This window comes from Cutaneotrichosporon cavernicola (assembly GCF_030864355.1).
Source record: "Cutaneotrichosporon cavernicola HIS019 DNA, chromosome: 7a".
In the NCBI taxonomy this organism is placed as follows: Eukaryota; Fungi; Basidiomycota; class Tremellomycetes; order Trichosporonales; family Trichosporonaceae; genus Cutaneotrichosporon; species Cutaneotrichosporon cavernicola.
The window spans coordinates 169,109-196,383 of record NC_083399.1 but is presented as its reverse complement, the minus strand read 5'-3'; the positions used below and the strand labels follow the sequence as shown (position 1 = coordinate 196,383).

At 59.2% G+C, this 27,275-nt stretch overlaps 8 protein-coding genes across 8 annotated transcripts; 4 read left to right on the top strand and 4 right to left on the bottom strand.

The window, feature by feature from the left end:
- Positions 1-10: 10 nt before the first annotated feature.
- On the bottom strand, positions 11-6,541 carry brr2 (uncharacterized protein; the record flags this gene model as incomplete). The annotated part of the gene is made up of 2 exons (XM_060603472.1): positions 11-6,417; positions 6,466-6,541. The coding sequence occupies 2 exons, from the start codon at positions 6,539-6,541 to the stop codon at positions 11-13; spliced, it is 6,483 nt and encodes a 2,160-aa protein (XP_060459762.1).
- A 2,142-nt stretch (positions 6,542-8,683) lies between these two features.
- On the top strand, positions 8,684-13,060 carry SET3 (uncharacterized protein; the record flags this gene model as incomplete). The annotated part of the gene is made up of 1 exon (XM_060603471.1): positions 8,684-13,060. One exon carries the CDS (start codon positions 8,684-8,686, stop codon positions 13,058-13,060), a length of 4,377 nt encoding a protein of 1,458 aa, XP_060459761.1.
- Positions 13,061-13,355: 295 nt separating this feature from the next.
- NOC4 (uncharacterized protein) lies at positions 13,356-15,159 on the bottom strand (the record flags this gene model as incomplete). Its single annotated transcript, XM_060603470.1, has 3 exons — positions 13,356-13,508; positions 13,542-14,822; positions 14,854-15,159. 3 exons carry the CDS (start codon positions 15,157-15,159, stop codon positions 13,356-13,358), a joined length of 1,740 nt encoding a protein of 579 aa, XP_060459760.1.
- Positions 15,160-15,452: 293 nt separating this feature from the next.
- Positions 15,453-16,618, top strand: ubc15 (uncharacterized protein; the record flags this gene model as incomplete). The annotated part of the gene is made up of 7 exons (XM_060603469.1): positions 15,453-15,582; positions 15,759-15,843; positions 16,059-16,116; positions 16,172-16,276; positions 16,311-16,388; positions 16,429-16,525; positions 16,560-16,618. The coding sequence occupies 7 exons, from the start codon at positions 15,453-15,455 to the stop codon at positions 16,616-16,618; spliced, it is 612 nt and encodes a 203-aa protein (XP_060459759.1).
- Positions 16,619-16,912: 294 nt separating this feature from the next.
- Positions 16,913-20,593, bottom strand: CcaverHIS019_0700650 (uncharacterized protein; the record flags this gene model as incomplete). Its single annotated transcript, XM_060603468.1, has 8 exons — positions 16,913-17,639; positions 17,689-18,350; positions 18,392-18,534; positions 18,579-18,678; positions 18,713-18,834; positions 19,135-19,486; positions 19,733-20,145; positions 20,191-20,593. 8 exons carry the CDS (start codon positions 20,591-20,593, stop codon positions 16,913-16,915), a joined length of 2,922 nt encoding a protein of 973 aa, XP_060459758.1.
- A 606-nt stretch (positions 20,594-21,199) lies between these two features.
- CcaverHIS019_0700640 (uncharacterized protein) lies at positions 21,200-21,929 on the top strand (the record flags this gene model as incomplete). Its single annotated transcript, XM_060603466.1, has 4 exons — positions 21,200-21,386; positions 21,445-21,564; positions 21,600-21,793; positions 21,846-21,929. 4 exons carry the CDS (start codon positions 21,200-21,202, stop codon positions 21,927-21,929), a joined length of 585 nt encoding a protein of 194 aa, XP_060459757.1.
- A 1,598-nt stretch (positions 21,930-23,527) lies between these two features.
- On the top strand, positions 23,528-24,258 carry CcaverHIS019_0700630 (uncharacterized protein; the record flags this gene model as incomplete). The annotated part of the gene is made up of 4 exons (XM_060603465.1): positions 23,528-23,744; positions 23,777-23,902; positions 23,934-24,112; positions 24,166-24,258. The coding sequence occupies 4 exons, from the start codon at positions 23,528-23,530 to the stop codon at positions 24,256-24,258; spliced, it is 615 nt and encodes a 204-aa protein (XP_060459756.1).
- A 227-nt stretch (positions 24,259-24,485) lies between these two features.
- Positions 24,486-26,378, bottom strand: CcaverHIS019_0700620 (uncharacterized protein; the record flags this gene model as incomplete). Its single annotated transcript, XM_060603464.1, has 3 exons — positions 24,486-24,577; positions 24,619-26,298; positions 26,336-26,378. 3 exons carry the CDS (start codon positions 26,376-26,378, stop codon positions 24,486-24,488), a joined length of 1,815 nt encoding a protein of 604 aa, XP_060459755.1.
- Between the last annotated feature and the right edge of the window lie 897 nt (positions 26,379-27,275).

Sequence of the window (27,275 nt, the reverse complement as noted above, 5' to 3'; positions counted from 1 at the left end):
TAATCTAGTCTCAGTCCTCGTCCATCGCGTCGTCGCTGTCGTCGTCATCGTCGCTGTCACCCTCGACAACCTTGAGCGTCTCGAGATCAAAGTCTTGGTCGGCACCCGCGTACGAGTCACAGATGAGGTACAGCTTGAGGTCGTGTTCGCCTGCAGGCAAGTTGAACTCGAGCTTGGCCTCGAGGCGTGCCTTGACAGTGACCTTCTTGATCGCGTACAGCGACTTAGTCTTGTGGTCGCCAACAACCAGCCACCACTGCACCATCTTGCGGTGCGGGAAGTGTGGCGCGTCCGCGAGCATGTCGTCGGGGTTCTCCTCGTCCGCCTCGCGGTCCAGCGTGACAGCTAGCGTAATGGGCGTCGAGCTGTCCAGCTCATCCTGGTCCTCAACCTCGTACGACACTTCGATATTCGGGTACGCGTTGACAAACTTGGCGACACGTGCAAGCTTGCGGTCGTCCATCTGCAGTAGCTCGTTGCGCTCGTCGTCCTCAAGCTCCATAATGTCGTACACCGAGTCGTGGTCCGCCTTCTTGAAGCGCGCAAGTACGTCCGCGTCAAAGTACGGCACCTGCTTGAGAGGAGAGTCGCGGTCCCAGATGCCCTGCACACACATCTGCGACAGGTCCATGGCTCCCAGGCAGTTGAGGAACGACTTGGATGACATGACGTCGACGCAAGCGCTCAGCAAACCGGTGACCTTGCCGAGAATCGACGCCTGATCAATCGTAAGGTCGGCAGGAAGGTGCATCCGACTGAAGTGCGCCTGGAGCAGCAGGTACGCCTTGAAGTATGGCGAGTGGAAGTCGGGCTTGGCAACCTTGACGGGCACACGGTCGTAGATGCGCTCGAGTAACGAGTCCTCGTGGTGCCGGATGGGAATGCTCTCAAACTCGTGTGCCGACGAGACAATCTCGAGCAGACCCTTGAGCTTTGTCGTCTCCTTGATCGACGCCGAGAACGTCTCGACCGTGACGTACGAGATGTAGTAGAACGACGCGATCATGCCAAGGTTGTTCGGCAAGAGGTCCATGTCATCCTGCACAATGATGCACTCGCTTTGCTCGAGGTCGCTGACTGTGCTCTCGACCAGCTCGGAAAGGTATTCAGCAACGTGCGTCGGCGTCGTGCCCTGCAAGTTGTAGAAGCCTGGGTTGTGCGACAGGCGGCGGTAGAACCACGTCCACGTGCACCAGTCGACGGCCTCCTGCTTGTTCTCGATGGTGCGCGCGACGACCTCGGCGTTGAAGTGGTCATGCAAGAACGTCGGCAGACTCGACTCGGCCGGTAGGGCCTCTGTGATGAACTTCTTGAAGAAGTCCTTGCGAGTCTGCTGGCACATGAGAACGCAGCGCGACGACGAGTCGATGCTTGGCCGGCACGCTCTGCCCATCATCTGGAGGACGTCGGCAATCGCGTAGTCGACATAGCGGTGCTCCTGGCCGTCAAAGTATTGCACGCCCATGATGATGACCATGTAGCTGGCAACTGGGAACGACCAGGCCGTGTCCTTGGATGCGACGAGAACCTTGATCGCCCCCGACTCGAAGAGCGCAGTGACAATCTTCTGGTCACGCTTGGACAGCGCCTCGTGGTAGAAGCCAATACCATACCGCAGCGTCTCCTTCAGATCCTCGTCGTCCAGACGCTCCAGGTGCGGCTCGAGGTCCACGCGGTCGACGTTGAGGAATCGCTCCTCGTCCTCATCTGCGAGCACATATGTGAGAATGTCGTTGGCCGTGAGCTTGGTCTGTTTCCTTGACGCGACGAAGCAAATCGTTGGCCGACCCTTGGCGTTCTCGACCATGGCGAGGTACGCGGGCTTGGCCATGGCCAGCATGAGCGATGGGAAGTGCGGCACGTTGAAGCTCTGGATGTGCACTTCAAGTGGCAGGGGACGGGCCGAAGGAGAGAAGTTGAACACATTCTGGTTCGACACGCCCATCCAGTCTCCGAGGTCACGAGCGTTCGAAAGCGAGACGGCGAGTCCGACGATACGTGTGGCATTCTCGGTCTGCTGCGTCACGTAGCGAGTGCGCGAGACGATGACCTCATATGTGGACCCAACGTCACCGCCGATGAGATGAAGATCGTCCGCGATGAGCAGGCCGATCGACTGGACGTCCTTGCGCGTCTTCCAGCGGCGCGAGAGCACATCCCACTGCGAAGGCGTGCACACGACGACGTCAGCCTTGCGAAGAAGGGCAAGGTCGGCGGTGGACTCGCCCGTCAGGGCAACGACCTCCTTCTCAAGCCCGTTAAACTTGGCCTTCCACTCTGCCACACGCATGTCCACCATCTCCTGATACGGCAGGATGCACACAGCGCGCGGAGGATCCTTCTTCATCCACAGCCGCATGAGCGCGAACTCCGCGCAGATCGTCTTGCCCGAGCCTGTTGGTGCGCCAATGAGCACGTTGTCGTCGGTCGTGAACAGCGCAGGGAAGACCTGTGTCTGGATCTTGTTGAACTCGTCGAACGGGTACAACGACTCGAATGTCCGGTTGTTGAGCTTGGACACAGGAAGCGGCTGGAGGTCCAGAAGCGGAGTGTGTGGTGGGAAGGGCTCGGGCCGGATGAGATGAGCGAACGAGACGGGTAGACGCGTCTCTGCCTGCAACCACCGGTCTGAGATGACCGAAATGTAGTAGTTTGGCGGGACGGGGTCCGAGATGGGCACGGTGATAGTCACGTAGTGCTCGTCCTCGGCGAAGCGCTCGCGCAGCACAAACGAGTCGTGGAAGAGGATGCGCTCACCATCAACGTCCTCGACCAGCAGCCAAAAGAGCTGCGTGTGGCCGTGGATGTCGTGGTCCCACTGGAAATCGGGGGTGATGGTGACGTTAATCTTGAGCAGCGACCGGGTCAGGGGCAGCACGTGAGCCTGGAGGTCGAGGCGAGGGAACTTGTCGACATAAGACTTGATCAGCTGACCACTCTTGGGCATGCCGACCAGCTCGCCAAGCTCTGCTGCGTCGAGGTCGAAGTAGCGGTACCATGGGAACTCCTTGCGCTCGACCTTCTGCACGATCTCAGGGCGAATGCGCGGGAACTGTCGCAGAGGAGTCATCGATTTCCACATCCTCCGCTCGACCATCTTGCACATGTCGAGGAGCAGGTGTGTTGGCTGTGCCCAGCCCTTCTTCAGGCAGATCTCGAACATAGCGCGGATGATACGGCCAGCGCTCTGCTGGACGAAAACCATGTCCGTGACAACATCAAAACCTGTGAGTTTCAGGTTGGAGATATACGCCTGGAGGAGGACATTGATCTTGGCGACCGGCTCATCAACGCTCTCCTTGACTGGGATGGGCACACGCTCGATGAGCTTGGCGAGCTCGAGCTTCTCCTCCTGGCGTACCGGGATGAGCTTGAACTCGTTTGACAGCGCGAACACGCGGAACAAGTCGATGAGGCCAAGGTTGGCTTTCAAGTGTTTGTTGTACGTGGCCATCGAGGTATAAGCAACATAGTAATGCGAGGCGATGCGGCCAAGGTCGGTGCTCTGGAACACGCCGGTCGCGCGGTTATAATTGATAAGACCACCCTTCTCAAGAAGGACAGCCGCCGAGTGAATGAGATCCGCGCGCTTCTGGACAAGTGCGTCGTCGCCCTCAAGATAGTCGGCGCCGACGTTGTACAGAGCAGGCGAGCCAAGCATGCGCACGTAGAGATAAGTGTAACCGAGCCACTGAACACCCTCGTCGCGGTTGCGCACAGAACCGAGTACAATCTCGGCGTTGAGGTTGTCGACCATGCGCGAGACGAACTGCGACTCGATCGGCAGCTGCTGGTTCATGAGCGACGTGTAGTACTGCAGTTCGCCATGGTTGGTGATGATGATGCCCTCGCCGTAGGTGTCGAACTGGGGGCGACCGGCACGACCAAGCATCTGCAGTACATCCTGCGGAGACAGCTCGGACCAGCGGCCCTTCTCGGGGTTGTATACCTGAGTGCCCTTGATGATGACAGTGTGCGCCGGAAGGTTGACACCCCACGCGAGCGTGGCGGTACACACGAGCACCTGGATGTGGCCGTCCATGAAGAGGTCCTCGACGGTGGTACGGTCCTCGCGGGTCATACCAGCGTGATGAATGCCGAAGCCGAAAGGCAAAATGTCTTTGAGGTTGAGGTCCCTGGCCTCGTTGGCCTCATGGATGAGCACTTCGCGCGACGCTCCCTCGGGGTTGATGAACTGCGAGAGCGTTTCCTTCTCCATGGCCATATCGCGGAGGAACTTGGCCGTCTTGGCCGTCTCCTTGCGCGAGTGGACAAAGACGAGCGTCTGCGACTTGCCAGCCTGGTTAAGCACCTTCTCGTAGCACACCTCGTTGATGGTCTGCAAACGCTTGATGGCCTTTTTCTCCGTCACGCCGATGAATTGCTGCTTGAGACCGACAGGGCGGTAAGGGGCGTCAAAGTAGAAGAGGCCTTTCTTGACGTCGACACGGAGGAAGGCTGCCACGTCCTTGTAGTTCGGGAGCGTGGCGGACAGACCGACGACACGGACTGCGTCGTGGGTTTGGTCCATCTTGCGGATCGTACGGGAGAGAATAGACTCGAGGACAGGCCCACGGTCGTCGTGGAGCAGATGGATCTCGTCAACGATAATCAGGCGCACGAGGTTGGTGTAGGATGCGTCGGTAGCCTTGCGCGTGATGACGTCCCATTTCTCGGGGGTCGTGACAATGATCTGGGTCTCGGCAATCTGTTGCTTGGTGAGCTGCGAGTCACCAGTCAACTCGGCGACCTTGATGTCGAGGGCGGCGAAGCGTTTGCTGAACGCTGTAACCTGCTCCTGCACCAGCGCCTTCATGGGCGACACGTAGATGATCTTGAACGCGTCGCGGTTGATGACGCCGGTCTCGGGGTCACGCGCATTGTGGATCGTGCGCAACATGGCGAGCGCAGCGCAGTTGGTCTTACCGGCACCCGTCGGAGCACAGATGAGCATGGCCTCGTCGGTCTCGAAAGCAATCGGGAACACCTTGCTCTGAATGGTGTTGAGCTTGGTGGCGTTGACACTCTCCCACACCGGCTGCGTCCAGTTCGGCATGGCGTTAACGGACACGAGCTCACCGGCGACAACCTCGCGCCGCTTCGGCTCGGGCACGTGGATCTCCTCGTAGCCCTTGAACTGACGCTTGAACGAGCCGTGCGGAAGCTTAACCTTCTTGCGGGACATGAGGTGGCCGCCCTCCGAGAAGATGAGCGAGTCGATGTCAATGACGCGCTGAGGCTGTGCGACAGAGCCGGGGGCAAGAGTCGCCTTGTTGGGGACGGCAATCGGCTGCAAAGCAGCGTCATCGGTTTTGCGACCGCCACGGAGCTCACGCAGGATCCACGCGACGCCCTTCTCGCGCATCGCCACCTCAATGTCCTGGCGCTCGTCGTCGCTCGAACGTGCGAGCTTGGTGCACCAAACGATGACGTCGCGGTTCTTCGTCAGCTTGGCGACGAGGTCGAAGTTCTCGTAGCCGAACAGCTCGGCGAGGTTGTTCTCAAGATCACGCAAGTCCGACTCGGTGCTCAGCTGGTCGAGGGCCTGTTGTGTCAAGTCGGCAGCTTGCACAGGGTCGGAATACGCTGCACCGATCTGGCGCTGAAGCCAGAAGCCATCGACGTCGTGAGGAGACAACTTGTCATCGGCTTTGCCCTTCTTCTTGCTGCTCTCTCGTCCGAGCACGAGTGCGTCGTCGTCGTCGTCGTCGTCCATGGGCTCATCCCCATCCGCACCCTCGTCTTCCTGCTCCTTGACTTCCTCGTCCTCATCATCGTCGTCCTCGTCGTCTGACGCGCGGTCTTTGATCTCAAAGTCCTGGTCGCCGTCCGAGTCGTCGTCCTCGAAAAGCACAGCCACGCCCTCGTTGTCGACAGCGCGCTCGCGGTCATCGCCCTCTGCACTCTGCTCGTCCTCCTCAGCGTAATCCGAGATCTTCTTGCTCAGGTTGACGAGCTGCTGCCAGGAGTCCTCGTCGAGCGCGGAGGTCACGGACTCTACCTCCTTGCGCTTGTCGAACTCCTTCATGTTATCGTCCTTGAGCGTCTCGAGGATGGTGTCTGTCGCCGAGCGCACGACCTCCTGCGTCTGGTCGCCGAGCTGACGGTGCACCAACCCGAGGATCAGTTCGTACACCTCGCTCGTCTCGGCGGTGCGCGGCTTGTACCGCAGGCCTTCCATTTCAGCCACAGACGCCAGAACGTCGGCGGCACCGAACCGCGCAGTCGAGACCTCCTGCTGCCGCCGAATTTGCCGCTCAATTTCCTCAGCCTGCGAGCGCGCGGCCTTCTTCTTCTTCTTCTCAATGTCCTTGGGAGCCTCGCGCGTCACGCGCGAGCCCATGTCCTTGACATTGATGCGACCGACCAGCGACTCGGGCTGGCCAGTAGGCTCGTCGCTGCGAATGACCGAGCGGTCTGCGCGTAAGCGTCGCTCAATCGACATGTAAACATAAAGTGACTCACCCTGGTTGACGACGAGACTACTGATCGCGCCATAGTTGAACTGGGACAGGTCCTTTCCCCTCTTTGGGCCTGACATGACGAAGGGATAGAACCCTAGAGATTAGGCGAGAGAAGACGAGTGAGAAGCGTGAGGGGTATACCAGTCGCGGTCGAAGGCGGCGTCTGGCGTTGGGCAGCGGCCCCGTTTTAACGAGAAAGAGGGCGTTCCCTGCCTCCTGCGGGGTGAACAATGTATCCTCTAGTCTCGATGCCTATGGTTCGGCACGAAGAGAAGAGGTTGGCGGGGGGGAGACGAGAGTGGGTGTGGTATGAGATGGATTGATGTTGTCGAGCCTGCTTGATTGAATTCGTACTTGGATAAATCGCGGTCTGTAGTGACGATCCGTAAGGGCGCCTTTGACGCTTCTTTGGCATGCCTTGATCATGGGACGCCTAAATTTCACGTGGGCTCCATGTGAATTGTTTATCTTGACCTCCTACGTTTGGGTGGCAAAGCGATTTCCGTCAATTTGCAAAAGAGGAAATTGAATTTGAAATATGATTGGATAATTGGGTTTGTTGAGTCGTCATGAGTTCGATTCTGCCTTGGGGTCATGTGGGTATCCATCTTTGGTGTGCCTTCCCCTTACTCCCTTGGTCCCTCGTCCCTTTACCCTGTCCCAACTGAACTAAAGTCCTCTGCTACTGTGCTTTGGATAATGCCAGTCACAGACTTGATTCGTTTTTCCCTTACACTCGATCCTCTCGCATCCTCTGTCATATGCTGTCATCTCACAGTGCTCACATTCGCACCCTCTGCCCGTTTAAGTGTTTGACATATACAAATATGCGTGCTCTCTTAGGGCCAAAGAAGGCAAGAGGGAGCAAAAGAGGGTAAGCGGGCAAGGGCTCAAGGGCCCGAGTGTCGTTGTGGATCTTTGTCATGAAATTGCCACACCCTCTGTCAACCTTGCATCATTCACCATTCCATCCCCCAGCATAGCCAGCCAAGCCAACCTAGTCAGCCTGTGGCTCATTTTGCGATTCGAGCAACAGGACCATCCACCCACTCTGCCACTGTCTGCATCCTCTGCTTTGCCTCACTGTCGGGTCCATACAACCACCCGACTTTTCAACCCCCCCATCTCACCCAACAGACATCAAGCGGATGAGCCAGCTCCCTCGACGAAGGCATGACCTTCATGGAAGTGTGTGAGTCAAGGATGTTGGCAGTCGCAAGGCTAGCGATGCATCGAGATATCCAAGGGTGAGCTGTTTGGGCTGTTTGGTGGGTGGCGTGAGGTGGTTGTCGAGGGGTGGGGGCGCCTTAGGCGGGGAAGGAAGGCAGTTTTAGTCCGCGAATTCTGCGTCCGCTGTTCGAGCTGCCAGCTGGGCCAGCCCTGCCAGCTCTTGCAGCTCTGCCAGAGGGTTTTTCCCTTTCGACCAATTTCCCTTGAAGGTTCAACGTCGCGGTTGCTCTACCTAGGTTGGTCAACATCCCTCACTCTCAACTTCACCCACTATCCCTTTACTCCATCTCCTCGTATCCATACACACACAAACCACTGCTGGGCCCTCAATATCGTCGACAACAACTCGACCACTTGATGCTCAACAAGCCGCGTCGCCATCGCCATCAAAAACCCCGCGCCATCATCCATCAGCGGTATCCCCCTCCTCCCATTCCTCTCATGTCGCCATCGCTCCGCGCCCGCTCCTGCCTATAATCCTCCTCACGCCTCTGCGCGACGCCTGTCCCGACTTCCCGCCTTCCACGACCTATTCACATTCCCACATATTCCATCTGGCACGCAATCCACACGCTTGCTGTTGATCTATCTGCCTCACATTGACGGTGAACGAGTCTCCTTAAGTGGTCAAACTCGTCGTGTGGTCGCCGTCGACTCTCCTCCATCCCAGCCCATCCTTTCCCCTTGCTGTCCATTGTGTGATCTGCGGCCCACTCAACACCGCCCTCTCACCCTATCCCATCGACTCGTCACTCAGCCTCGACACGTAGGCAATCTGACCGTCAACTGTTCACAGCCAGCGGTCGACGCGGTCTCCCATTCCCCATTCGTCTCTCATCCATTTTTCATCGACCCTTCCTCGCACCCTCACCCGACCATTGGGCGCCTTGTCGAGGGTGTACGACCGCTTACTAATCCTCGACTCCACTAGACCGACGTGTGGACGCCCACTGTGGTGTTGTTGAATGAACCGCGGCGACGTCCTCGTCATGGTCCCAGATGGTGGAACGGGTCGTCTGCCGCCACCGCCAGCACCAATTGCCGATTCTGTAATCAAGCAACACGCCAATCCCATGGTATCTGAACTGGGCCATGTCAGTCATGGCATAGAGATGGCGCCGTTGGAGCGTGTGGGAGGAACGTCTGCCGCTCGAGGCGAGCCTTCTCCCGCACTCAACGGCCCAGTGGCTCGAGCGTACGGCGAAGTGTCGTCCGCAAGAGACACGATCGACAGTGAGAGGGAAGACTCTTACTCAACCCCACCCACTGTACGACCCCGGCGATCACCACCTGGCTCAGCACCGTCAGAGGAGGCAGCAGCGTTGCTGCTCAACTTCTCCGCTGTCCATGAGCCTCTGCCACCTCCGGCCTTGAAGGAAGAAGCGCTCTACCCCCACACCCCTCCCCACGATTCCCCTGCCACGCTCCCCCGTGAACCCCCACCACCACCATCCCTTGTTCCATCCTCCCCTATCGGCCTCCCAACGCCCGCTGCACCCAGTCCAGAAACCTCGACGAGCACAAATGCTACCAAACCGAAGAGGAAACGGAAGACGAGCAGCAACAATGCCGTAGCCGGTCCTTCTCGGCACTCGTCAACTGAGCCTGGCGCGACCCCAGCCCATCACATGGGTGAGGACAACGCGCGCATTCGTTGCATCTGCGGTATCGAGGACGACGACGGCTTCACTGTCCAGTGCGAAGGGTGTTACGCCTGGCAGCACGCCAAGTGTTTTGGATATCCCAACGGCAACAACCTTCCCGAGGTGTACTACTGCGAGAAGTGTGATCCCCGTCCTTTCGACGCCGGTGCTGCAAGAGAGCTGCAGCTCCGCACACGAGGACGGATCGTTCCCCAAGGCGAACCTGCTGAGCCCAACAAGAAACGGCCAAAGGCGAAGCGACCGCGCGTCGAAAGCGGTAGCAGTAAGCCGGAGGCTGCTGGCGAAGCGACAGACGACTCTCGAGATCCGATGGCGCCACCAGCAAAGCCAAGGCGCAAGCCCAACCCTACCAAGCCACGCTCCAAGGACTCTGCACAGCCGGGGAGAGATGGCGACGAGGACGACTACTTTCGCGTTCAGCCTTGGGAGCTAGAGTACACACCTCTCAAGGAGAACCTTGTCCGAGGCATCCGGGCCAGTCGCGCTATTGCCAAGCTGCGGCAAGAATGGGTGGATGGGGACGAGGAGCCACGCCTGAGCAAGCCTTCATATCACGAGTCTGGGTTACCGTCCCCAACGGAGACGGGTGACATGAGGCAGTCGCCAGACATTGGGGTGGACGGCGCCGACTTCAACGTCCTTGCGCCTCCATTGCCTCCTGTGTACCTCATTGGCGCGGACCTCGAGAGCCTTGCGGCGCCGACATACCTGCGACCAGTGGACGACCCTGGAAGTGCGAGCTGCTACTTACCTCTCAAGTACATCGAACCCAGTCAGAACATCTACGCTCGCCCTACGATTTACGGTGTCTTCGTCACAGACGGGCTCTCAGCCGGCTCCTTCCTTGGAGAGTACCGCTGCGAGGTCCTCGACGCAGCAACCTATCGCAAGGACCCCATCAACCAGTACTCTGCGCTTGGGATCCCCAAGCCCTACGTCCATTCCGTCGGTCCTCCAGTCAATCTCATGCTTGATGCGCGGTCATACGGCAACGAGATGCGCTTTGTTCGGAGCGGCTGCCACCCCAACGCCGTCATCCGTCCCGTCTTCTTCAAGACTTCCGACACATCAACGCAGAAGCTGCATTTCGGTATCTTCGCCGCGCGCGAGCTCTCCAAGAACGAGGAGATCGTCCTGGGCTGGGAGTGGGATGACCAGCATGTCGTCCACACTCTCCGTGCTGTCATCGACTCGACGCTCACCAAGTCGGCCAACAAACCTCCAGTCAACATCGACTCGGAGACAGTCACGCTTCTGACGACCAAGTTCGACGCCATCCTGACCAATATCTTCAGCACATTCCAGTCGTGCGCTTGCACCGTTAACACCGACTGTGCTTTCGCGCAGATGCGCAGACAGGTGATGGGGCAGACTTTTCATGGTGTGAGCGGGGCGCGTGCTCGTAAGCGCATTGATCTCGGTGAGCTTGTTGGGGCTGTGCGTGGCTGGCGTAAGCGCGAGATTGAGGAAATGGACGCATACGCCAAAGCCAAGCGGTTCCGGAACGCAGGCGAGTGGGAACTCTGGCGCGCCGGCCCGACCAAGACCATCGATGGCGACGACGACGCAGACGCCAAGGAACGGTCTCGGCCGTCTTCCGAACGCGCGCCATCCAACGCTCCAGAAGACGAGGCTCCTGCAGACGAGGAGCAGGCGGGCGATGATGACGTGGAGCTCATGGACGTGGAGCCTGATCCGTTGGCGGAGGACTCTACTGCGACGACGATCTGTGAGACGGCCAAGCAGACAGGATCGCCTGTCATACCGGCTGAAGCAGACGCTCTGCCAGCGCTCACCGACGGCGCCATGGACGTTGACGAGGTTGCCAAGACAGAGCTCCACGAGGAAGACGTCAAGCCAGCAACCGCTCCCGAGCCCATGGGACCTGCTATCCCAGCTGGAACTGTGACTGCAACGGAGGTGCTCTCGAAAGAGACCAAGGAAGACGTCGACATGGGGGAGGCACCACGGACGCCGGACGAACCGCAGCCGTCCACTTTCGCTCCCCCATCGTCCGCTCTCTCGTCCATCCCTCCCGATAGGCACGCTAGGCAAGAGCGACATGAGGAGGGCGAGGAGGAGATTGATGATGGGTATGTTTCGAACGCTACGACCGCGACGATGGCCTTGGAGTCTGATGGCGAGACATCGTCTCCTACCAAGCCTGCGCCGTCTAACCGCCGTCGAGTTCTGTCGCCTGTTACTGTTCAACGCAAAAACAAGTCCAAGAAGGCTTCGGGCTCGTCTGAGCGGCGCGCTTCCAAAGCCATCCCGCGCCGCAAAATCATCCGATCTAGTGACGAGGAGGGGTCCGATGATGATCGTGCGACACCAAAACCAGCAACGAAGGTGCACCGGTCGCCGCAGAAGCCCAAGTCTTCCAAGTCTGCCAAGCGACCGAAGGTCTCGAAGGCTACAGGGAGCGAGCCGGATGACGAGGACGACACGCCTGCACGGAAGCCGTCTCGCAAGCCAGTGGGTGATCGTGGACGCCGCAACAAGGTGGTAAAGGACAGCGAGGACGAAGATCACAGCCCGAAGTCGGTGACGGTGAAGACGGAGTCGACTGAGCCTTCGCACAAGGCCTCACCGCCGCCCTCCGTACCCGCCATAGTCAAGGAACCTTCGGTTACATCGAAGCCGCCAAGAGAAGCCAAGCAGGTCTCCCCGGAGCCACTCAAGCAGTCGTCGCCGATCGCGAAGGAGCCAACACCGGAGCCAAAGGAGTCGACGCCCGAGCCAGAGGAGCCCGCGCCCAAAGAGTCAACCCCTGCGCCCTCTGAGACGCCTACAGCTCCGAAGGAAGCGTCTTCTCCGCCCAAGGAGCCCAAGGAGGATACCCCTACAGCGCCTCCTAAGAAGGTCTCACTCAAAGACTACCTGGCGAGCCACAAGATTCGCAAGAAGGAGAAGTCGCCGGAGCCTAAAGATGACGAGGAGACTGCTGTGAAGGAAGAGCCGACGGAGGAGAAGGCTGCGGACACGGTGTTGCCAACCGGTGCTGCCGCACTGCCAACGCAACCTGCACGCCTCAACTTCCTTGAGCACCTGCCTTCTGCGCGGAGCACCAACTCGACGCCGGTAGGCACGCCGTTTACTCCCGGAGGTCCCAGTGCCGCGGGAGATGTTGGCCGCACGTCGGCGTTCGTCCCACGTTCCGAAGCTTCGCGCCCGGACTACTTCAACGTCCAGCCTGCGGCAGGTGTGCACCTCGCCAACACACCCGCCTTCGTTCCTCGGCCGAGCCCCAACTTCGTTCCACGGGGGTCAGTGGACGAGTCATCACGCGAACCCTTGCCACCACCTCTGGCGTTCCAACCGCGTCAGCCAGACAATGAGTTCCCGCAGATGAGCCCGGTGCGGCAACCGCTTCCGCTTCAGACACCGCCGGGCAAGTTCCAAGGTTTGCCCGACATCCCACCTGCACTGCCAGTGCGTGACGGGCCGCCCCACCACGGGCCTCGTGCGCCTCCAACCGGCCCTCGTCACGCGCCTACAGGACCGCGTGGGGCGTGGGGCGGTAGCTCTACGCATGGCCCTGGAACAGGTGCCAACGCCGGAGGGGCACCAGTCTCCCCTGTTAACAGCATGCGTGGAGGTTTCGGTGGCCCTCGACCATATCCTCCTCGAGGCGGCGGTTTCGACCGTGGGTACGGTTTCCGGGGCCGCGGCCATCCTCGCGGCCGGGGAGGGCGCATGTGATGCGCATGTGAAGAGTAACCTGTGAGGAGGAGACCTGTGAGGAGGAGGCGAGTGTGGAGATGAAGACGTGACGTGTAAGAATTTGACGTTCAGTAGTGGAGGAGAGTGGGCGTTGCGCATAACTTCGACGAGCACTTTTGCTCCCATAATACACTTCGCTTCGCTCTCTTCTCTTTTGTAGGCAAGCGTAACGCCCATGCAACCACCATTCAAAATACGCCATGATGCCGCAGCTCTCGAAGCGCCATGAACTCGTACATGTCTCTCTAGAACACCGACACATCCCACGATTCGCCTAAAAGGCCCAGAGCTCGCTGACCCCATCGCGCTCGCCCTCCTGTCCTGCCGAAGGGAACAACGGCGCAATATCGGCCGGCTGTCCCAGCTCGAGCTGTACACTGAGTGCCGGAGCGTTCTTGATGCGCCGCTTAGTTTCTGTCTCGAAGAGCTAGGGTCAGCGTACGGTGGGTGAGTCACTCACAGTGCCGTATCCGTGGTCGAGGAAATCTTCAAGGTTGAACTCTGGCTTTGTGAACTGTTCGCTGAAGATCTTAGCCATTGTCCCCACGCTAGCGAGGTAATGGCTCTTGAGCGCCGCAAGTTCCCACACAGAGCTGTCGATCGCCTTAGACTTGCCAGGAACGGGCTCATTCTCGTCGTACGGGTCGCTCTCCATGTCGTCTGGCAGCCGGTGGAGCATGGGCATGGTCCCTGGATGCCGCTTGAAGAGGTTATACACGAACGGGATCACCAGGATTGCACCGGCGGGTGGTGCGGAGAGAGCAAGCCGTGCGAGGCGCTTGATGAACGCCGCCACGAGCGCCGCTCCGAGCATTGGCGAGCGCAGGAACGTATCGAGCAGGCGGAAGAAGCGCGCACGGTAGCGTGCGTGCAGCACCTCGCCGTCGAGAAGGGCATACAGCCGCTCGTAGAAGCGCGGGTAGTCGAGATTGTACAGGGTCATGAGCACAAACAGGCCGTTCATGGCAAGTAGGGCGTGCGCGCCGCCGCCGTCGACCGTGCCACCGAGCCAGTCGGCGAGACGCACACGCCGTGCCGGCGCCCAGTGGGAGAGCACGCCGCGCTCGCCGTGCAGACTCGCCAGGACGCGACGTGTCCACGCCTCACTGAGGGGCCGGGAGAGCACGCCCTCCCAGGCAGATGTGTACGCATTCGTGTGCGCCGCGAGGCTGTGTACCGCTGCAGCTGTACCGAGGGCTGACGCGCGCTTGCGCTTCCCGCCAACCTCCTCGTCGTCCGAGGACGCCGAGTCGTACGTCTCCATCCACTCCGGGAGAGCGTCAAGCTCCTTCTTCCCCTTCTTGCCCTTGCCCGTCTTGGCCTTCTTGCTCTTCTTCTCGCTGTCCTCCGGCGCCGTCTCGAGGCCCGGTACGAAGAACGCGTTGATGTCCGCCTGCGCCTTGGGGAGGTTGGTGAGCGGTGCAAGCTGCGCCATCACAGCGTCCACCTCAACCTCATCGGCGGCCACGAGGGAAGCCACCTCACGGAAGAAGAAGAGGCGCAGGTCGTCATATGCGGCCCAGTACTCCTCTACCACCTTCTCGACCACGTCGGCCGCGAGCTCGCGCGCGTCGTTCTCCTGCGTCGAGGCATCGATTTTGCCCTTAACAGAGCCGCGCTGGCTCGGCTGGGGGACGAGAAGAGCGCGCACAATCATGCGGAAGTAGGGGATGTGCAGTGGCACGCGCGCGGCCGCGCTCACTGGCGGCAACAGGCCGAAAAGGAGCTGCAATGCCGACATCTGCTGTCAGCTCGTTCACGCCATAGCTTACCCTCAACGCCGCCTCCGAGTCGCACAGCATCCCGCCAAGGATGCCGATAAAGTCGAGCAGCCGGTCCCGGATCCATCCCTTCGCATCCTTCGCCTCCGCTGCTGGTCCCTTCTCGCCAGTGATGCCGCCCACCCTCCCTGCGGCGAGCTGCGCGCCGAAGACTCGGTACGCCGCCCACGCAGCCTTGTGCGCGACCGCCGGGTCGGCATGCCGAGTCGCCGCAAGGAGAGGGAGGAGGGGGTTCGGGTCGGCCGGCTTCTCGATGAGCGTCTTCTCGAGCTTGGCGATCTTGGCTGGCGCCGACATGGTGTGTGGTTGCTACAGTGGTGGATGTTGTTGCGAACATCTCCACTTCAGAAATCTCATCCAGGCACGGAATGCCGTGGGAGAGATGACCACGCGATGTGGAGTCTGGAGACGTATTAGGCCATGAGCCTAATCTTATTAATAAGGTGAGGTAGTTATTTGGTCCCTCCCCATCACTCGGAGTGGTCCGTGTCCACTTCGTCATCCCAGTGTGCTATCTCACCATCACTCATTCAATCAATCGACTTGAACATCTTCCTCCTAGTCTTCTCAACACGCCGACATCTTTCACGATGCCCCCAACGCGACCCTCTACTGGCACGGCCACTCCGCCATATCCTTCCTCTCGGCCCGGCACTGGCACCGGCACGCCGGTGTCTAACACCGCCAACTGCTCTCTCCTTCTCCGCAGGCAGCTGCGTGGTAAGTCTTCCCTCGGGTGTTATATCCGGTAGCTAGGAGAGGGGGGACAGGATACACGTCAGTGTGGGCAGGCTGCGCCTTGAACCAGTTGTGCCTTCCCCAGCTATGTGGTGGTCGCATGCCGTCATAGCCTCGCGTCGCATTGTAACCTGTCATGGACTCGATGCTAACCCCAGACCTCCAGAGGAACCCCGTGGACGGATTCAGCGCCGGTCTCGTTGACGACGACAACATACTCGAGTGGTCCATCGTCATCATGGGGTGAGTCGGTGCGCAGTGCACAGCGCACGAGCACGCTACCTGATGTTGGGATGGTGCTGACGCGACTTCCACCGATACGGCTTGGGCATCACACATTCTCTTCTGTCGTCATTGCCCACGACGCGATACGCCGCTCGCCTCACGTCACACTCCTTCACCCTTCCCCCAACCTTCACCTGCTTCCTTCCCGCCTTCCTCGACCTTCCTCCTCGCAGCCCTACCGATACGCTGTACGAGGGTGCAATCCTCAAGGCTCGCCTTATATTCCCTCCTGTGAGTATGCTTGCCGCTGCAGCAGCCTAAGAATGTTATGAGTTGACCGCCGCAGGAATACCCGATCCTCCCGCCCAAGATGATCTTCGACACCGAGATGTGGCACCCGAATGTCTACAGCGGTGGGGGCCGTAAGGGCGAGGTTTGTGTGTCTATCCTGGTGAGTTATTGTGTGTGACGCTGCCTGACCACAGCATGCACCAGGCGAGGACGAGTGGGGATACGAGGACGCGAGCGAGCGATGGCTCCCAGTCCACACTGTTGAGAGTGTTGTGAGTTGCAGCTACATGCCCACAAGCCTGCTGACTTAAGCTCATCTCGGTCATCTCTCTGCTCTCTGCCGACGTGCCGGACCTCAATTCGCCTGCCAACGTCGACGCTGCGAAGCAAGTGCGCGAGGACTACGATGGTGAGCTAATAGCGTTATCATAACCTGACATCAGGATACAAGAAGAAGGTTAAGCGTCTCGTGCGCCGTTCGGCGGAGGAGGCGTACGACTAGGCGGGACGGTTGGGGGTTCAGTGGCGTCCGTGGACGGTCACTGCCGCACTTTGCACGCACGGGGTTCCGTGTCACTTACAACACTGGCAGGTAATGTATAACATTTTGATCTTCAAGCACTAGATGGAGCAAGGAGATGTACTGAGGCGTCAGGGTACAAGGAGGTAGCTGGTGGCTAGTAGCTGGCAGCAGTTCGTCTTGATTCTCCTGAACAAGTGATTACCTGTGACTTATGTTGCAATGTTACAACGAGGTACAATATCGAGACTCCACAGCCTATGCCCTCCTCAAACACTAACCGCCACTGCGCATCCCAAACACGCGGAAACACAGGTGATCCAGCTGGCCGTTTGGGCCACTGGCATAACTCTCGACGGTCCAGTCGATGAGCGGCGGGGTACGTTCGCCGTTGACATCGGGGCCCAGGAGGAGGTCTTGGACCGGCTTCTTGAACTTGTCGTAGCCGGAGATGCGCTTGCGTAGTCGCGCGACCTCGTTGGGCCCAGGTGCAAGCGGAGGGAGAGCTGGGAGGATAGCGGCAGCCTCATCGCCGTCCAAGACTACGACAGCGGCGCAGTCGGGTGGGGTCTCCTCGCCGTCGGCGTGCTCCGGCTCGAGCACGAGGAGCAGCTGCCACCGCACCTCTGCGTTCTTCATGCTCCGGTCATTGCAAGTCTGACAGTGGTCTTTGGCAAAGGTGTTGTTGCAGCGCTTGCACCACAGCACAGCGAGATCACCTTTCGCCGACCCCTTGGCGTCGCGCGAATGGATCGCCTTCACGCGCGCCAGTGTGCGGAAGCGGTTCGGGGCGGTTGTGTTGGCTAGGATTTGCGCTACAGTCGAGCGGGGATGGGATGCCTCGTCGGTGAACTTGGTCATCAGGGCCGACGAGATGGTTGGGACAGGTCGTGGTGCGGAGGGGAGTGTTTGGACGGCACTGGTCTGCGCGTGCTGGTGCTGGTGCGATGGGGTTGCGAGAGTCTCCCCACGAGAGTGAGCCGCCTTGAGTGCCTTGATGCGCCTGCTGTTAGCAGGAATGGAAGGGACCGTCAAGTCCCCCACATACTCACTCCTCGATCTCGATTGCCTCAGGCTTATCAGCTTCCACGGGGAAACACCTCTTGTCCTTCCAGCCCTTGTCCAATTGTTCTCCGGTAACCTTGTCACTCCACTTGAGCTCGAGATCCCCTTGTCCCCTGTACCGGTTCGCATTCACGTTCTTGAAGTGTAGGATTGCGCCGTACTTGAAAAGGCGCTCCGAGGCCTCATCGACGTTGGAGAAGACGGTCAAACACATAAGAGCACCTGGCGGGGTGCCGATGTCGACGTTGTGGAAATTATGTGTCGGTTGCGGGTTAACCGTACCGTCGGTGATGTACAGCTCGTACTTGGACCTGGCCTGGGTTGTCGCATACGTGTCTCGCGTGTGGACGTGCATGATCTTGACCGTCGCATCAAAGAAGTCCCCTGGTGTGACCTCACCGAGAGTCCTGCGCTTGGAGGAAAGGCGGCTCGTGCTGGTGTCGGTCGTGTGCTGCCGTCCCGATGCAGTGCCGCCGGCTTCGCGGTACCACTTCGCCAGCGCCTTGAGGCGCGTGATCTCGTCTTGGTATATAGGATGCGGTTGCGGTTGGCCTCCTGGTACGGTCTTCTTGCCGCCCAGCAAGATACACCACTCGCTAGCTGGAGTGCGATAGGCATGACCTTTGGGTCGATTATTCCAGGGGGTGATCTGCCGTTAGCGAGTCAAGGTGGCCACACTCTGGGGCTCACCTTCAGGTTGCGGAAGAGGACAGCCTGCCCTATATGGAACGGCTGATTCTGAATCTCCGCTTCTTGACGGAAGACTGTCACCGCCGTGTCGTCGCCCTCACTGGATGTCGGGTCCCTAATATATATATGGAGAGCCCAGTCGCCTATGATAAGCGATTAGACGATAAAATATTGCGACACCACTCACCTCCCCTGGTCTCTTTAGCCGGGTCAACTCGCTGGATGACGCCCATTACATGCCTCGTAGTGCCAGAGACGAGTGCACCGAGAGGTGTGTATGTCCATTTCTATTGTCAGTTCGGTCGTTACGAAGAGGCCTACTCCGACAGTGAATGGCTCTTCCAACCTTGATGCCTCGACTGCCCTCTCATCTTCCTTCGCCGCCTCCTGCGCGAGGCGAGCGGCGTTGGCTTGACGTATACGTTCCTCAGCGGCGCGACGAACTTCCGCCGGAGCTTGGGCGGTATGACGAGACTTGAGTGAGGGAGGTGGTTGCACAACAGCCGCAGCATTTTGTTGCGCGACTGAGACAGAGGTGGAGGCAGACCGTGATAAGCGGCGATTCTCCAGTGAAACGTCGGGGCTCATACTTGTACGCGGCCTCAATACACCTACCGCCTTACAAGACACCGTGGCGAGTTGTATCTTCGATGACGGCGCCTTCGCTCTGTTGCGCCCACTTATTTCCTTTTTAGGCGGTTCTTGCTCCGACTTCGCGAGAGTTGCCTTGGGTTTAGACGCACTATACCCAGCGGCTAATTCGTGGGTCTGCACTTCCGATGCGAGCTGCACCCTCGAATCCGCTACCAGTCTCTCCTGGACGTCCTGTTCTTCGAGATCCCGCAACTGGGCCAAGAGCTCCGCTTTTCGAGCCAGGATAGTGGCCCGCCGCGCAGCCCGATCAGCCGCAGCCGAAGAGGAAAACCGGCTTCGCTGGACCTCAGGCGTGGGTACAGGAGAAGCGCCGACCGACAACCGTCTGCCTGGTGTTACGACCGGTGGCTCGGGGGACACTCGTAGCCGCGGAGGCGGGGACTCGGGAAGTTCGGGTTCCTGGCGGGTAACTGCAGCCTTCGGCGATGAAGGATGCGACGGCTGGAATAGCGTCAGCGCCGGCTGGGAGGTTCGAGGGAGGTCGATGTCCTCAACATTCATCGACTCCTGTGTAAGGAAAGGGCTCTCGATCGTGTCTCTGCTGGAGAAATACGTCGACGGTGAGGGAAGGTATTGCCGCCCAGGGCCATCTCGGGGCGCGGGGACAGACGTGGGGTTGCCTGCGAGGTGCACGGTGACTGGCTCACCCCGTTGCAGATCGGGAGCGAGGGGAGGCGGAGGACGTACGGACGTTGGATGCGGGAAAGGTCGCGTCTGCGCTATTCGGTGCGTAACCATCGTCACACGCGACGGTCCCGCCTGCGCCGAGGCCTGTGGGGAGGGGAATCGCTGGCGCTTCTCTTCGCGCTTCCCTGGCTCGCTAGCTGGAGGCGGTCGCTTGAAGCTCTTGAACTCTCTTGCGTGCGTTGACAGCGGTCGTGGTGAGCGGCTCCTGTGCGATGTCAGGGGTACTCGCTGGGCTTGCGCCGGACTGGGTCGCGGCTCGTTGAGCGGTACGGTGGCCGCCTGCTCCGGATTCAGTTTGGATGGAGAGAGCTCGGCAGACGTCTCGCGGATCTGTTGTCTCGCTTCGGTCTCCAGCTGGGGAGCGGGGGAAGGAGTGTGGAAGGCCCATCGGGGTGCCGTGGCCGCTTTCGATCCTGCAGTCAGCTGCCTTCCTCGCTTGTCGGCCTGGCCTGGCTTACTCTCCCGGAGAAGTTGCCGGGATCCGCCAGCAAGGACAAGCCGCGGACCCACAGCGCTGCAGTGGATGGTGAGGCGGCCGCCCTCGGTCTCGACCCTGCTAATCCGCAGCCCTCCTAGCTGCACGGAGATGTTGCGGCCGGCATGTCTCAGGAGCCAGTCTGTGTTGCTGCGCGCCTCGTCGTCGGCCTCTGGGCCCGCGCGAACAGGAAGTACCTCGATGACGGGGTAGAAGGTGGCTAGCTTGCTCGAGCCGTAATCCGAGGTGTTGGGGACCCTGACGCGTAACATGAACTTGACTGTTGGGAAGGTGGCGACGAACGGGAAGACGGCGGCCAGGCGACCCTCCTGCATCACCTCGGGGAAGGTGACACCCTCGACAAGGTCGTCTGAGGAGAACGCCATGGGGGAGATGTGATTCGGCGTAGTGAGGTCGTTAAGCGTGGAGTTGTAAAGTGTTGGAGTGTTGACGCCAGTGGTATCTGGAGTGAAACGCGTTTGTTGTTGAGACCGGTCCAATCATCCGGTTGCCACGTGTCGTGCCTGCACGGTTGGAAAGGTGCGGAAGACGCGTCGCGGATTCGAACTGATCCGTTGACTTTTGCCGATGCCTCTCTGTTCCGGCCTCCGGCGCTCCATCTGCTACCCCAGATCTTCGAATTGCGAAGCATTCGAGGACGTCAAGACGCTCCATTGGTCATTAGACTGGATGCGGCAGCTCCCAGAAGCACTAAACCGCTCACTCATCGGCTCTACTTGCGCTCAGATGACCACATCATCGTTGACGGGCCAACACTCGAGAGACGGTCCGTGGCTTCACGCCACGGTCGTGCTGAAGGCGCTCTTCAAAGTCCAAGCGGTCCCAAGCTTCTCACACACGTTCATGGCCCCCCCTTATTCCTCGCCCTTCCGAGCCGGCACCCCCCGCATATTTGAACCTGAAAGCTTGCCATTGCTCTCACACTCCTCATCCTACACCAGCATCCCCGCCACCCACTAACTGACATCTACATGACCTTCGCCCTCCCCATCGTCTCGCCCCCCATCTTCCACCACGTCAAGTACCTGGAGCGCCGCGAGGTCGTGCTCGCGCTCAAGCGCGGCGCGTGGGTTACCCCGCGCCGCGAGGTCGTCGAGATCCGCGATGCCGTGAAGGGCAGCCTGCTGTTCACGTTCCGGAACGATCGCTCCAGCCCATGTAAGTTGCGGAATTGCTCCAGACGAGTTGAATTGTTGTTCTCCTAGAACTCACGCAGGCCTTTACAACTCGTACGGCGGGCTTGTCTTCTTCTTCCCCAAGCGGATGCGTGACGGCGCGATCGAGATCAACGCTCACGACTCGACCCGGCGCGCCGACCTGCGCGTCAGCACCACTGGTAGGCTTGATTCCTCAGAATGTAAACTAAGGTAGACAACAACCGCAACCTCACCGCGATCGTGACACTCCCCGGCCGTGCCGAGGCTCGCGTCTCCCTCGCCGGTGGCATGTTCGGCCCGAACGGCGACGGCAATGCCCTCATGCTGGCGGGTGATGTGCCCGTCGTGGCTGTGTCTACGTCGTGCGAGAAGAACGTGTCGCCCGTTGTGATCGTCGACAAGGACACGGTGGGTCGAGAGAAGGAGTGGAAGAGAGAGAAGTAGAAGAGGCTGACGTCAGTACTTTGTCGCCATCGCACCCGGTTTCGACATCTCGCTCGCGGTCGCGGCGTGCCTCATCTTTGAGGAGCTGGGTCGCTGCTAGCTGGCTGGCTGAGCAATGTAGCAGATAGTAAGCTCGTCTATGAGGGTAGAGTCATTTCAATGCAAGTGGAAACTAAGTTGACTATCGCTTCTCGGATCGTTTGTAGCCCGGCTGACGTGATCCGTGGCGGAAGCCAGACGGAATGCTTGATGATGGGTTACATACTTGGCGCTTGTGCCTTCCGTACGTATATCTAAATTATAATCAGAGGTACAAGGCTGATCGGGCTCTTCGCAGGCCTGGTACCCGACGTATCAGTGGGCGGTTGCTTCCGCGGGCCGAGTACAACCTGTCCTCCCTCGTTCTCCTCGGCCCAACGCGATCAATCTCTTTGTGTAGCTCGTAGGAGTGGCAAGGCGAACGGACATCGTGAGGACTGTGAGAGCTGCCGAACAGAGATTGTCGAGGGCACAAGACGGTGTGGAATCCGCGACGCAAAGCCAGCTACTTCAAACGGTGTTCGGCGGCAGGAATGGGGATGAGCTGGTGACGGACGACGGGGACGAGTAGCACGATGGGCAATCACTGAGATGAGGTGTGGATGGCATTGCGATTGACGGGGTCGGCGGAGGTGCCCGCGGTGGCGGCTGGTGCTGGTTGCGAGGTCGTGGATGATCCAGCTACAGTACCGGGACGACATCAAGGGGTACAACTCGCGAGGCAACTCGTGAGGCCGGCAATGGGTCGTGGCTGTGGGAGTCACACAGAACGCAAGTAGAACGAGAGGCAGCTCGAGGGCAAAGGTGCAGCCGTCTAATCGTTGGCGACCAGGGACAAAGGATGCGTGACCAGGTAGTGGGATGGGTCTAACCCTCTTGAATGACCCGCCAGCGTGCTGCGACCTCGGGCAAGGCATCCCTCGGGAGAAACTCGATCCTAGAGACAGAGAGGTTGGCCGAGTCGGCGCGCGGTGGTGGTTGTGCCAGCCGTGCCGGACATGCAATTCCGGCCTCCGTCGCGCGTGATTGACGATGATCTTAAAAGTTACATCGGTCTCGCTGTAGCAGTGATAGCCAGCCAAGGTCCGCGGTATTCCCAGTTAAACGTCGGATCCGCGCTCTACGCTACTCTGGATTGTGCCTGCGTCGTTGCGGTGCTTTTCAGGAAAGTAATCCAACATGAGCTCATGGTGAACAGGGAGTCACGTGAGCTAGATCAAACTTAGAATACGTGCTTGAGCAGCTGGCATGGTGTTGGCCATGTGAGGTGCACTTGTAGCTCTATCGGGTGGCTCACAGGGGACCACTGAGGCTGGGGAGCCAAGATGCCTCGTATGACGCTGTCTCCGGCGTCATGCGACGGCCCAAACTGATGGCAGTTGACAACTTGGACTGAAGGACTGATGGCGAGAAGATGGGTAACATAGCTCCGTGCGTGCACAGCTTTGTGCACGGTCGACAGGGCGAGGTCTTCGCTTGTTTGCTTCTCAATTTCTTGATTGGTCACTCCACATGTTTATCAACTCATCAGCTTGTCTCAAGACCTTGAGCTCACAACCCTGTTTAACTAGATTGCCACCCCCCAAACGGCTACCCCTCTAGCAACTCCCCACCAGGTCTCGTGTCAAGCTCCCCCCCCCCCCCCCCCCCAACTCTATCATGGGCATATTCCTGCCTTCCAGCCCCGTGGCACTGCAGCCGGTCCACCCTCCCGTCGCTGTCTTCCCCGCATTCATCTCCCAGGGACCCGTGACCCTTGTACTGCGCGAGCAGATCTTCTCACTCTCGGGCGACGACTTCAGCGTCAAGGATGCAGCGACAGGCAAGACCGTCGTACGCTGCAAGGGCAAAGTCGTCAGTTTCCGCGACCGCAAGAGTAGGTAGGCATTCAGACAATGCTGAGGGTAGACGTGACGGACGCGTCGGGTAACCTGCTGTTCAGCATGCGTGACAAGCTCATTGCTTTCATGAGCACGTTTGTGGCCGAGGACGCGCGTGGACATGAACTGTTCCGCGTTAAGCGTAACATCGCCTGTGAGAATGATGAAGAAAAGGCTGATGGAAGTGGGCACCAAGATGACCGCAACGTTCCGTAATGCCAACACGGGAGAGAATGCCGAGTTGAGTATGCGCGGCGACATGTTTGGGCTTGGGACCACCATCGTGCTCAATGGCAATATTCCGGTTGCGCAGATTAGCCGTAAGCTGCTCCACATGCGCGAGTGGATTGCGGACAAGCAGACTGTGAGTGTGGGATGAGGGCAGGAGTAAGTGTAAGGGCGCGGTTCTCACATCAGTACTATGTTACGGTTGCGCCGGGCGTTGATCTCGCCCTCATTGCAGCTCTCTGCATTGCGTTTGACGAGGTGAAGAATGAGAAGAAGGAATAGAGGTTAGTAAGAGGTTAGTGGGGTGTCTTTAATAGTGATGAGGAGTGAGAGCGAGGGTGTACAGTGTAGAGAATGATTAATCGACGCGAGGAGGGGTGGAACAAGAGATTCTGGGCGTAGATTGAATACCTTGGCTGCCGTAGCCGGAATGACATGCACATCCCCTTGGTTGCAAAGGAGACGCCCAACAATCGCATAGTCTACCGTCGAAATGATGAGATGCCAAATTAGAGCTTTGCGCGGGGCTGCTCCTTCTTCCACTTTTCGCCGACCATCTTCTTCACGTCCGTCTTGACAATCTTGCCGTTGGCATTGCGCGCTTGATGTGAGCTACGGTCTCGTCTTCCAAACCCGACTTACGTAGTTCCTCGTGGTGAACAACGACGATGACGGGCCGGGCGGCGTGTCGTAACCTCGGGAAGGCCTCGCTCATGATACTCTCTGCGGAGGCAGTGCATCCAGGCGCAAGGCTGACCATGGCGCCGACGCGTTCGCCCATAATTGGGCATGGCACGGGAACGGCTGCGGCCTCGGCAATGCGGTCGTCTCGGTAGAGCGCATTCTCAACTTCGAGGGAAGCAATATTCTCACCGCCACGGATGATCAAGTCCTTGCTCCGGTCTCGGATGTACAGTAGTTCCTCTTCGTCGACACAACCCACGTCGCCCGAATCGAGCCACCCGTCTTTGTCAAATACCTTTGCGGTGGCCTCTGGATCGTCGAGATAGCGAGACATGACGTTCTGTCCGCGCAGCATGATGATTCCAACCTCGCCAGTTGGCAACTCCTCCCTCGTGTCGGGGTGTACGATTTTGACCTCACATACAGGAACGACCCAGCCGACCGAGTCGGGATGGTCGACGTAATCCTGGCCCGCGAGGGCGTTGTGAACCGCATTCGTCTCGGTCATACCGTACCCGTGCACAAGCAGGAGGTTGGGCCATCGTTTCTTGAGATTACCAGCGAGCGAGTCGGGCGGCGGTGCACCGCCGTACGACATGGTGTCAAAGACGTAGTCCTTGGGCAGGTCGGGGGACTGATAAAGCGCTGCAGAGATGGAGGGTACTCCGCCCACAATATTGATATTATGCTTGACGATGAGCCTGATTGCCTCGGGAACGCTCCAACGGCGCATGAACACCAACATTGCCTCGCCACTGAGGGAGCGCGTCACCCATGACTGGCCGCCCGTGCAGTGGAAAAGCGGGATGGGGAGGAGGATGGCTGATTGAGGTGTACCCTCCGGCTTGGCGGCGAGGAGGTCCTTGAGTTCAGCGCCGACGCGCAGACCTGCGCGCAGAGGCGTAAAGGTACCCGAGAGGGCGTTGTGTAGGTTCTGCCTCTGGTTGCTGAGTACCGCCTTGGGGTAACCCGTTGTGCCCGACGTAAAGTAGATGGTACACGGGCTGTCGAGGTTGATGCCTTCGAGTCCGACACCAGCGATGATCTCGTCTATTTGCGCCTTGGAGGGGTTGGGGACGGCCACGCCGATGGCTTGGCGCACGGATGCGGGGTGGTGGTCAAGCGAGCTCCAGCACCAGATCGGCCCGACGCCGTTCCCCTTAAGCTCCTTGACCTTTGGTGCGAGTTCCTTGGCAACCCCCTCGTCCACGAGCACAAGTTTGGGCTTGACGTGACTGAGGCAGTAGACCATCGAGTCGATGATCATGTGGCTGTTGACGGCTACCGCGACGCCGCCAAGGTAATGGATTGCGAACGAGGACATGAGCCACTCGGCGCAATTGTTGGCTGCCACGGCAACCCGATCGCCCTGCCGGATCCCCTGTGTGCGCAACCACGCAGCCATCCGTAGCGTCCGTTGATGCATCTGAAGAAAAGTGACGACCTCGCGATCCTCGGCGTTGGCAGGCGGCGGCAGGGGCGAGGAGATGAACGCCTTGTCACCACCAGACTTGAGCAGCGGCTCAACCCACGAACGATAGTATGGTGGTGTGTTCTTCCATACCTTCTGGCGCCGGCCGTTCAGAACAACCTCGTCCAATTCCCATGGCATACCTGGCGCCGTGAGGATCGCCTCACCTGTCGTCAGCTTTGTCTTGGTCCGGGCTCAGCTCACATTCGGCACGCGTACGCTTGAATTTGGAGCTGCTGGTGCTCATAGTTGTCAGTATAAGTGGGGGGGGGAAAGGTGAGTCTCATGCCGCAGCCGAGGCCTCTTATGCTGCGGGAGCAGGTCCTTTCGGCACTGCCGAATGTTGACCGACCCACAATCCCCACTTGGCCCAGTTAGCCCACTTGGATCGGAAGTGACATGGTGACGCCAATGTGGACACGCGCTTTACCTGCCTACGGCTACGGCGGTTGCAGAAGGACCGTTTGGTACGGCGGTACCTACCTAGGCAGTTGGATTGGGAGACCTGTATCCGCCGCTAGCCGAAAGCCGAGGTTACGGCCGTATTCCGTGCATCACGTGACGCATTTCTCTTATCACACCAGAGCTTGCGTCTCACCTGGAATGTCGCTGGCACCTGGCTCGCTGACCACAGCTTACCCAGTTCCTACACTGACGTGCGCAATCGCTCACTTCAACGAGATCATATCTCACCCCGAAATGGATCTCCCCAGAGGCATCGTGGCGGAGTGGTTAACGCGATTGACTAGAACGTGCTGCCAGCAGTCATCTACGATCAATTTCCTTCGGGAGCGCCTGTTCGAATCAGGTCGATGTCGATCTTTTTTGCTGTTTGCACCACTAGATTCAGGGGACTTGGCGGCTAGGCGGCTCGTGGATCAAGCTGGGATCCACTTCGAATGCATAAGCATAAACTAGAATCTATGGCCGCGGCGTGCTGCACATCGTACACTGATCTCCCGGCTCGTTAGCATACGTACAGAGCGGACACATCCAACTGCCGTGCGTCGGGTAGGATGTGGCTGGCGTAGAGCTAGCCTCGTGGGTGCGATTGAAACCCAGGCCCACGCCATCTATGACCTCCCCCGTGATCTGGGTTGGCGAAATAGGTGACAGGGGCTGTGGCGAGACTGGACTGTGGTAG